The sequence below is a fragment of the Oenanthe melanoleuca genome, chromosome 1 (genome assembly GCF_029582105.1).
Source record: "Oenanthe melanoleuca isolate GR-GAL-2019-014 chromosome 1, OMel1.0, whole genome shotgun sequence".
Classification (NCBI taxonomy): Eukaryota; Metazoa; Chordata; class Aves; order Passeriformes; family Muscicapidae; genus Oenanthe; species Oenanthe melanoleuca.
Window position 1 is genome coordinate 29,084,203 of NC_079333.1, and position 10,733 is coordinate 29,094,935.

A 10,733-nucleotide genomic window follows, 5' to 3' on the forward strand; every position below is an offset into this window, starting at 1 on the left:
TTCAGGGAATGTTTGTGGCTGCTTCTCCTTTTTCCATTCCATCACTTTTCTTTTTACACATTCCTCTGTCCTTGTGAGGATTCCTGTCTATATTTCTTGTCTCACTAATTGCTAACCTCTCTTGTTTTCCTTCATCTCATCCAAGCCTGAAGGACTCGAGAAGGAAACAACCCAGAATTCTGTGCTCTGTGTAAAAGGTAAAGCCCACTCTTTGCACACTCTCTATTTGTTCCTGTGTGTTTTGATAGGTGGGATATTGGAGGCCTGCCTCTATCATATTCCATGTGCTCTGACATTTTTGGGTAGTCAAAACATGCCCCATTGGTAGGGAGTTTGAGACATAAGACATGAGAAAGTCCTAAAGAATTGACCATCCTGCCTAAGCATCAGGGTATGAGCTAGGATGGATTTAGCATGGATGTTTGCATCTCTGCTCTCTTTAGTTCTGGCACTGGAGTTACAAGTGCTCTTGTTTTCCTGCACACTCAGGAGGAAGCTGTACACACATGATCTGCAGTGCCTAAAAGTGGCTGGGAGTGGTTTCATGCAGAGATTGTTACAGCCAGGGAAATATGAAGTAACTGAAATCAGGGCATTTCTAATAGGAAGAGTTCCTGTTGTTTCACTGAGTCCCCCTTCTGTTCCATTAGCTATTTCTTTGAACTGCATTAAAGCTGTTTTGGTCTTGTTTCTTTCTCAGGAGTGCCTGTAAAAGAGGAGTTTTCCCTGTTGCTACCTAAAAATGTGGTACAAGACTCAGGCAGAGCATATTTCTCAGTGCTGGGTGAGTTAACAGCCAGACAGAAGAACCATGTGCTGTTTCTCACTCCTTGTGTAGACCTCCTACCTCACAGCTTTTTCTTCTGGTTTCTAGCACACCTCATCCTTGTCTCTGTCCAGATAACTTTCACTTCTGTTTGTGCTATTCCCTTTTCTTTTCTGCAAGCCCTTTTTCTCAGTCTTTTCACAATGCCCTAACCTTTCTCTCATTTCCCTTGTTTCTTTTTCTTTGCTGTTCTGTGTTTTGTTCCAGGCTCTTTATCAATCCAGATTATCTTTTATTCTTCTCTGATATCTCCTGCATCTGTCATTCAGTACCTTCCTCTGATTCTGATAGCCAGCCCTAAATATTGCTAACATCCCTCTGGTGTCTCCTGCTCCCCAGGTGACATCATGGGCACTGCCATGCAGAACCTGCACCAGCTCCTCCAGATGCCCTTTGGCTGTGGGGAGCAGAACATGGTCCTGTTTGCACCCAACATCTACGTCCTGGACTATCTGAACAAGACAGGGCAGCTGAGTGAGGAGATCAAATCCAAGGCTGTTGGATACTTAGTGAGCGGTGAGCTGGGACATGGCTTTTGCTTCTGTTTTGGCTTTCTTCTAGATCCTGCCTGCTGTGGGTCTGTCAGATGCTGGGCAGATGTTGAAAGAGGTCTTCTCTCAAATACAGATGGTCTCTGCTATATGCCTGAGGGGGCCCTTTGCTGCTTCTTTCTTTATTATTTTCTGTTGTTTAAGCATTACTGTACCTGATCATTGCAAGAGCTTTTCTCACGAGGTGGCAATGCAGTGCAGAGTTGTCACTGCTACAGTGACTCATCCATTGTCATTTATAGGTCCTGCCATCCCTCAAAAGAAAGGCAGGTGTTACTTTTCCTCATGCATGACAAACAATGCATGGAGGTGGGGATGTACCAGCACTTCATATTGGTTAGGATAGGACTGACCTATGCCTCTTTCTTTTGCTTTTGCTGATGGAGCAATTTTTTTTATTTCCCCATCTCTCAGCAGGCTCTGTCTTGCATCTGAATCTTTTTCTTGCATCTGAATCTTTTTCTTGCATCTGAATCTTGCCTTATCTTTCCATTGCAGGTTATCAGAGGCAGCTGAACTACAAGCACCAAGATGGCTCTTACAGTACCTTTGGACAACGTTATGGCCAACCAGGGAATACCTGGTGAGATTTCAATGCCACCTATCCCTCTCCAGTATGCTCCTCTTTCTCACCCACACATTTATAATAAATACTGCCTGACAGTAAATAGGAAATGCTGTTGTAGACCAGCAGGTTTTCCAGAGTTGGTGTGGTCCCTATGCTGCCTCCTTCTGAATAAATAGGCTACATCAGCCAGCTGTATGGCTGAAGTGCTTCCTCCCACCAGTGGCTCCAAGGACCATTACAGACTAAAAGGAAATAGAGATAAATTGAGGAAGAAGGGAGTGGGGATTTGACACCCTGGCTGAAGAAGGCTGAAGAGTTGCAGTGGCAGCTCTTCTAGACTAGCATCTGCTGAGAAGTCTGCTGGAAATGATGGTTCCATATGGAAACATATGAGGAAACACAAGTTGAGAATCCAAGAGCAGTGCTGAATGTTTTCTTTCAAGTCTTTGTACCCTACTAAGCAAAGACAGGCTGGAGGAGCACATTTTGACTTATTGAAAGGTTTTTACTTGCCCCTGTATATCATTGTCATGTGCTTTCAATTTTATATGGGGATAATAATGGAAGAACTCATCACCCTCAGTTTGCTTTTAGTTTCTGAAATGGTAATTGGCTTTTGACAGCATGTTGGCTTCTTACCACATGCTTGCTTCTTTTCCAAAACTGCTTGCAACAACTCTTAACAAAAACTCTTTTAATATGTTCTGCTTTACTTTGAAATTCTAGAGGAGTCCTGGGAAACCCATGAAGCATGGATTTACAGTTTAAGAGTTCTATCAGCAGACCATGAACTTGTGGGAATTTAATTATTCTTCCTTGTAATTTTGAGTACTTCTGTTATGCATATTTAGCTAATTGGCATGCAGTTGCCTATATTTTTCAAAGAGATTTTTCAAAGACAGATCAACAATCGTTGTCCTTCAAACTGTAGCCTCAACACAAAGAGATCACAGGTTTTTTTGAGCCAAGGGAGAGACAAAATGAGAGACAAAAATCAAAGTGGAAAGCAGTTTTTTGACAGAATTTTTTGAGGTGAGGGTATAATATACATAATGTCTGATTAACTGGCCCACAGTTCCCTAGGCCTTCTTGCCTATTTCCAGATCAGAGAAGTGCACATGGGCCCTGTCAATTGAAATGGGCAACAGGCCTGCTCAGGCCCTTTCTTTTGCTTCCTTTCAGGCTCACAGCCTTTGTCCTCAAGTCCTTTGCCCAGGCCCGGCATCACATCTTCATAGAGGAGAAGCACATCCAGGATGCTTTGCACTGGCTGGCCTACAAACAGAAGGAGAACGGCTGTTTCCAGAGTTCTGGGACACTCCTGAACAATGCTATGAAGGTAACGAGCCTCCTAGTTGTTTCTTTGTGAGGCCATAAGTCAGATGGGGCCAGCTGAGTTTCTTCAGCATACAGGGAGATGGGATGTTCCCATGCCAATGGCAAACACTGGGGAGGGAGAAATATTGGTGATACCTTCACATCAGCTGCAAGAGGAAGGAGACAAGCTAAAGGTCTGCAATGCAGAACAGTGCATTGCTCCTGCTAGAGTGTGAGAAAAGACTGAAGATGTGAAGCAAAGTGGGGTCAGCATCTACCTTTGTGTTTACCTGCAGGGTGGAGTGGACAACGAGGTGACGCTGACAGCCTACATCACCATTGCGTTGCTGGAGATTCCACTGCCTGTGACTGTATGTTTCTGCATCCTAACTCGAGCCAGTCGTGCAATGCCAGTCTATGGCAACACAGTATTGACCACAATTTGCTCCAGACTGGAAAAATGGCTTGCTTGTTGAGCTCTGTGACACAAGAACTGTCATTTTTGCTATATCTGGGAGACATTATACCCTACTTGTTTCTAGACCTCCTTCTGGCAGTCACCTCCTCAAAGTTCAGTAGGATGATGTGCTTTGAGTAGGGCAAAAGACTCATTTCTCCCCACCCTTCTAATCACTGGCTTTCTCTCCCCAGCACTCAGTGGTGCGGAATGCTCTGTTCTGCCTGGAAACAGCAGCAAATCAGAAAGAAAACCACGTGTACACCAAGGCACTGCTGGCATACGCCTTTGCCCTGGCAGGGAACAGGGAGAAGCGCAAGGAATTGCTTGACTCCCTTGAAAAGGAAGCTGTGAGAAAGGGTGAGTGTTCCTGGTGGCATGTGGCTTTCCCCAGCCTTACACCTTCCCCTGGGAGAATGGCTTTTGTTGGTGGGGCAGTGGCTGCAGGGACTGGCCTCTGTGGGTAGGGAAAGGTGGAAGGAGAGGAAAGACTTGTGCAAAGGGATTACTTTTTTGGGAAGTCCCTCTCAGGGCCCAGTCCTTCTCTGCTCCGAGGGAGCTCACAGGAAGCACCAGGCACCATCCCCTGGGTGCTGAGCCCTCGAGTGGCTCTGCTGCCACCTCTGCTCAGCCCACTGCTCTCCACACCAGGCACTGCTTAGCACAGGCTGGGCAATGCTCAGGGACATTCCTGCCTCCAGGGCACGGGCTCAACACAGAGCACTATGCATGTCAGTCAGAGAAGAGATGGGTGTGCTGAGAGAGAAAATGAGCACACAGGGCATTTTGGAGGCTGCAGCACCAGTTCTGAGTGGTCAGGGAAAATCCCGTAATCACTTGGAACTAGTCTGCCAAAGTCAGGCTGGACAGAGGGTTTGGCCAAGCAGTGGGTAGTGGAGCTGTGAAGGGAGTATGGCCCACACCTTTTGCCTTCCCCACCTGCAGGTGACTGGTAAGCCCTGCTCACCTTCTTTGGGCCATTTGTCCTCACAGAGTTTGTCACTGCCAGCCCCTGGCATCTCTGCTCACAGAGGGAAGGAGTGGCATCCTCCTGAGGTCTCTGGTTCCCTGCAGTGCCCAAGTCCATAAATGTCCAATGATAGTGGTGTCTGGGCCTGAGGCTCAGCAGTCTCATACTCACTGTAAACCTGCAAAATGTGTAAACCTGGCCCTTCCCAGTCCAGCCTGCGTGGCAGACTCTTCCTGCAGGCTCCGTGCTGCCAGCTGGAGCGGCAGCAGGTGGAGAATGCCTTGCAGTGTGCAATAGCAGCCATTGCTGCTGTCTCTCCCCTGCTCCTGTGCAGATGGCTCTGTTCACTGGCAGCGGCCTGGGAAGGAGCCCGAGGCCGATCTCCCGCACCATCGCTCCCGAGCTCCCTCTGCAGAAGTGGAGATGACGGCCTACGTGCTCCTGGCTCACCTCACCTCGCAGCCAGCCCCTGCCCAGGAGGAGCTGTCCTCTGCGTCCCTGATTGCCAAGTGGATCAGCAGTCAGCAGAATCCCAGTGGAGGCTTCTCCTCCACCCAGGTGAGCTGCTTCCCTCTGCCCACCCCACGCACTGAGGTCACAAGATGGGACATGTCAGAGAGGCGGCTGGGAGCACAGGAAGTCTTGTCAGGAAGGTGGGAACTGGAGCCCTGCAAAGGATCCTGCAGTACCTACCAGGGCTGCCAAGGTCTTGAGAAGCTATAGACTGTTTATGTCAAGTAGTGCCCCTGGGAAGGGAGATGTGCTGAAGCTGCTCTTTCTGTGTGTCTTTTCTTCTTAACTTAAAGTGCAGAGAGTGAAGGATGGAGGGGAGGGTGCCAGCTGACAGAAGGGGCAGCCTGTGGGAGGGCAGGCTGTGCAGAGGCTGACTGCATCCCCTGGGTGCTGGGACTCATCTCTTTCAGGACACAGTGGTGGCTCTCCAAGCCTTGTCCCTGTATGGAGCCGCCACCTATGCCAAGAGCGGGGCAGCTTCCAGAGTGGCCCTGCAGTCGGGAGGGGATTTCCAGCAGGACTTCCAGGTGGATCCCAGCAACCGGCTGCTGCTGCAGCGCGTGCCCCTTGCCCAGGTGCCAGGGGAGTACAGCGTGGAGGTGTCTGGTGAAGGATGCGTCTACCTGCAGGTGAGGGGCATGGGAACAGCTGGCACCTGCCAGGGGAGGGCCTGGCCAGGCAGGACCAGGGAGAGGGCAGGATCCTAGAGTCATCCAGGCTGGAAAAGACCCTGAGATCACTGAGTCCTTCCATTGAGGTAGAGGAGAGTAAAGAACGAGAGAGAGGGGAGAGGTGGAAGGCTGGGAAAAGGGGAGAGAATAAAAAGAGCAGAGGAATGTGGAAGAGAGAGTGGGAGAGCAGGAGGGAAGGCTCTGCAGTGTGGAGGAGCTGTGAGAAGTGGGGGGCTGGGTGGGGAGAGGGTCCCCTGTCTCCCACGTTGGGCAGGCACACCCACGCTCACACAGAGCTGCTGGCTGTCCCCTAGACAAGCCTGAGGTACAATGTGCAGCCCACGCAGGAGGAGGCTCCCTTCATGCTCCATGTGCACACCATCCCAGAGGGCTGTGGGGACCCCAAGGCTCACAAGGTCTTTGACATTGGCATCAATGTCAGGTGAGTCTGCGGTTTGCTCTGAGCTTTCCTGTCGAGCCGTGGGAGCTGGGGGAGGTCTGGTTGTCCCTGTGCTGAGGCAGTCTGGAAGCCCTGGGAGTGCAGCACATTCCTGGGAAGGTGGGCAGGAGGCAGCTCTTCTGTGAGGAGAGACTCTGCAGAAGGATTTGTCCTGCTGTGTGGGCAGCCCAGGGCTGGGCTAGTGGTGGTTGCCTAGATGACTAGGAGAACGTGGCACAGCTGGAGAAGAAGGTGCTGGACTGCCAGGACTTAGTGGGGTGCCATGTGTTCTGGAATGCTGGAATTGTGCCCAGCTTTGAGTTGATGTGCACTGAATCTTTGTTGCTTGGTTCCTCAGTTACACAGGGGAGCGCAATGTCTCCAACATGGTGATTGTTGATGTGAAGATGCTGTCAGGATTTGTCCCATTGAGGTCCTCTGTGAGGAAGGTAGGAACCTGTTTGTCATACAAGCAGCATTAATTCATAAAGTCATTACAGTTGGAAAAGATCTCCATGTGCAACCTTCCACCAAATGTCACCATACCCACCTGTTAGCATACCACAAAGTGCTTTGTCTACTCTTTTTTTTAAACTTTTCCAGGGATTGTGCCTTCACCACTTTCCCACAAAGCCTGTTCCAGTACTTAATCCCTATTTCAGTGAAGCAATTTCTCCTGATTTCAGCATGAATCCCCCCTGCCACAACTTGAGAACATTTCCTCTTGTTCTATTTCTATTTGCCTGGGAGGATAGACTGTCCCTCATCTTGCTGCAACCTCTTTTCAGGCAGTTGTAGAGAGCAATAAGGTTCCCCCAAGCCTCCTTTTCTTCAGACAAAACAATCTCAGCTGCTCCTCGCTAGCCCTACATTCCAGTCCCTTTTCCAGGATCATTGTCTTTCTTTGGAGCTGCTCAGAGGTCTGAAGTGAGGGGTACAAAACTGAGTGCAGAATTCAATGTGCATCACCACCAGTGCTGAATACAAAGAGAAAACAGCCACTTTCTTATATTCAAGACATCTTTCAAATGTCTGTAGCAAACAACAGAGCTTCAGCTTGATTTTGTCACTGTCATTTCCACATTTGACATGTAGAGTGTTCTCTTTTTATACATGGCTTAAGGCCAGCACAAGGGGAGACGATGTGATCAGTCTAAGAAAAAGTAGAATAAGTAATTTTTTCTTTAGACTGGTGATGGTTTCTTGTATTTTCACTGTGTTCCTACAACTTCCCATAAACATTGTGCATAGTACATGAAAAAATAGCACTGTTTGTTTTTTCCCTTTGCTCATCTAAAAACATCTTAAAACATTGTGACTCTTTAGGTGTTTGAGATGTTGAGTAGGGGCATGAATTGGAAAATAAAGGCTATAATAATATGGTGCAGAACTAGCAAGCCATAAGAAACATATTTTCATTTGGTTATTCTATTGCTGTGCTTGATCCAGGGCTAAGGCTCTTCTGGAGCTGGGATGTACTTCCTCAGCAAGCCTGGTGAAGGGGAGGGCTGGAGACCATGATAGTTGTGTGGCACACCCAGGAGGCAGCTCTGTGCTGCTGACTTACTTCCCTGACTACTGCAGTATTTCATCCAGAGTACATCCCACCCACAGGGTTGGGCAGGGGGCGCAGGGAGACCACCATCAATGCAGTAACATCTTGGTCTTCTTTCTTCAGCTGGAAGGCCACCCTGTTATTCAGCGCACAGAGCTGAATACCAATCATGTTCTACTATACCTGGAAAAGGTGAGGATGGGGAAGAAACACAGGCACTGGGACTTTTGGCTGCATAGAGAAAAAAAATCTGGGACTCAAAGCTGCAATGGCTCTGCTAAGAATGGGACTGGATAATTTACTCTCTTTTTCTGACTGCAAACTCTAAGATTTTAGACTTAATGCTACTTCTCCCAGCCCTCAGCAGGCGTTCCCTCCACCCTGTGCACAGATCAGCCCTGCTTTCCCCACCAGCAGAGCCTCCCCAGGGGTGGGCAATGGTCCCAGGGTTTGCCCTGCCCCTCAGCCAGCCCTGCAGCCCTGTGTCCCCCCAGGGCAGGGGTGGCTGGGGACAGCACGGGGACCTGGGCTCAGCGCCGGGCACAGGGGAGCCCCTGCAGTGCAGAGCCCCCCTGAGCCTCTGCTGCTTGTCCTCCCCAGCTGGGCAGGGAGAGCCTGAGCTTCTCCTTCACGGTGGAGCGGGACATCCCCGTGCGGGGCCTGAAGCCGGCCCAGGTGAAGGTCTACGACTACTACGAGACAGGTGAGTGCCCGTGGGAGCCACGGGGACACGGCAGGGGACGGAGCTGGGGGGACACACAGCTGTCCCCAGCCTGGCACTGCCGCCCCAGCCCTGCCCTGAGCTCTGGGAGTGCAGAGGGGCAGGGCTGGGTGCTGGGGTCAGTGCTCATTTCTGCCCTGCAGTGTGGCCGTGCCTGTGCTTCAGGCAGAGCTGCTGCTCCTCGTGCCTCTGCTGTGCTGGCTGCTGGGCCAGGGCGGCAGTGACAGAGCTCTTTGTCCCCCCTCAGCCCAGAGTGCTGGGAGGAGGTGTCTGAGCAGCCCTTGGGTACACTGTGTGGAACCTGCAGGAGCTGCCTGTGCGGGTGGCTCTGCTGTGCTGCCACTGCCCCACACACGGCTGGGACTGGGGCTGCCCCACCCCAGCTGGGATCTCTGGGGAAACTGGGGATGGTGGCCCCAGCCTGCTCTGGGGGCCTGGCAAAAGCATCTCTCTGGCACCCATCCGTCTGCCAGCAGTGCCAGGGCTCACGGCAGCTCACTCTCTCCCTTCCCTTCTGTTTTCCAGATGAGTTTGCCACACAGGAGTACAGTGCTCCCTGCACCACAGGTAGGTGCACAGGAACAACTGAGATGCTCCATCAGGGACTTTTGCAAATTGTTTTGAACTAGAGTCTTTGTAGGCCTTTTGTTTCTTCCATCTGTGTCTACTCTCAGCATTTTCTTCACTGTGCCTACTGCAGTCCCCATCTCACTACAGAGACCAAAAGCAATACTGCCACCTGGCTTCCTCTGTAAGATCAGATACAGCTTTCATTTCCCTGCCCTGAGTATAGCAATCTCAGTGTTACTGCCTTCATTTGTACAGTGGCAATTGTCTTTTCCCCTGCGTTAGTATCACTTCATGCAAATAAGATTCAAGTCTCCCTTGGGATGGAATATCATACTCAGCCTTTTGTGTCTCTGCCCTTTTTAGGGCCACATCTGCTATGACACAGACACTGAAAGGTGCTGAGGAATTGTCTCCCAAATACCTTGGTGAAATGTTGATGTGATTCACATCTCTTTAACAAAGACCTTTCAAACTCTTCCCCGGGTTAATTTTGCTTTCCCATGGGAAATGCAGTTGCTGAGAGAGAATATGTGCTTGGATAGCTCATGCATCTCCAGGATGAATCTGCCTTCCCTCTCTGTAGCATAGATATTTTGAATGTGTCCAGTCATTCCCATTCTGTTATCTGTCTGCAACTGGGAAGTTTTTTTAGGTGAAGCAGTTTCTCATAGTTTAATTGGGTTTGAACTCACAGAGCCACCAGAACACAGAGATATCCAGGGCTCTGGATACCACTCACCAGAATATTTGTCTCACTTTGTCTTTTTCCTACCTCCAGTCAAGGCTGAACAAGGAAATTTCTGAAGAATGCATCTTGTTGGAGTTGTGCTGTATCAGCTCATGTGCCCCCCCTCCCAGAAGATCTTGTTAAGGGAAGAGTATTGAAACTTTAGAGGAGGACACCTCAAAAGCAAAAAGGAAGCAACACTATAAATAAATTAATTCTTGATCTCATCAGATGTCTCTGGCTTTCTTTTCTGTTACTGCTACCCTTGTTGCTTTTCCTGTCCATTTTATGGCCTGAGATTTCAATCCAGAGCTATCCATGGCAAGGTGGTATTTGGGAGCTCTTCTGGAATACCAGAAGGCAGACAGCTTTCAGCAGTTGAGAGATTTTTCTCCATACTTTCCATTCTCCAAGGAGAGAGGACATTGCATCTCATCCATTATGCACTAGAGTGTTTTCTGCAAGGTGATCCTTGCACATAAACCTCTGATGACATACTGCCTTCGATTGCACTGTGAAATCACTGCTGTGAGGTGCAAGGACACTGTAGACCTGTCCAATCTGATCTTCTGCAGCAGCCCAGATAGAAGTGAAGGGAAGACTGTGGACTTTCCCATTCTAGCAGTGCCTGCTTGTTTCTAAACAGCTGAAGTGAAAGTCCCAGAGAGTGACTGGGACCTTGTCATTCAGAACTTTTTAGGCTGGAGAAGGCTCTAAGGCCAAGTCCTACCATTAACCCAGCATTGCTCAGTCTGCTGCTGAACCACATAGAGCTGCAGGAGGCTGTTATGATCCAAGTGCAGGACCCAGCACTTGGCCTCACACCACTGGCCTTGACCCATGGATCC

At 49.7% G+C, this 10,733-nt stretch overlaps 1 protein-coding gene across 1 annotated transcript in view; it reads left to right on the forward strand.

The window, feature by feature from the left end:
- A2M (alpha-2-macroglobulin) overlaps positions 1–10,112 on the forward strand; it is a 29,395-nt gene extending 19,283 nt beyond the window's left edge. The window contains exons 22-36 of the mRNA XM_056507443.1: positions 146–197; positions 701–784; positions 1,166–1,342; positions 1,876–1,960; positions 3,128–3,284; positions 3,559–3,633; positions 3,914–4,079; positions 5,024–5,247; positions 5,613–5,831; positions 6,188–6,315; positions 6,671–6,761; positions 7,991–8,059; positions 8,468–8,570; positions 9,114–9,155; positions 9,937–10,112. Coding sequence (XP_056363418.1) covers positions 146–197; positions 701–784; positions 1,166–1,342; positions 1,876–1,960; positions 3,128–3,284; positions 3,559–3,633; positions 3,914–4,079; positions 5,024–5,247; positions 5,613–5,831; positions 6,188–6,315; positions 6,671–6,761; positions 7,991–8,059; positions 8,468–8,570; positions 9,114–9,155; positions 9,937–9,962 — 1,698 coding nt within the window. The 3' untranslated portion in view covers positions 9,963–10,112. The remainder of the gene's footprint in view (positions 1–145; positions 198–700; positions 785–1,165; positions 1,343–1,875; positions 1,961–3,127; positions 3,285–3,558; positions 3,634–3,913; positions 4,080–5,023; positions 5,248–5,612; positions 5,832–6,187; positions 6,316–6,670; positions 6,762–7,990; positions 8,060–8,467; positions 8,571–9,113; positions 9,156–9,936) is intronic.
- Positions 10,113–10,733: the final 621 nt, after the last annotated feature.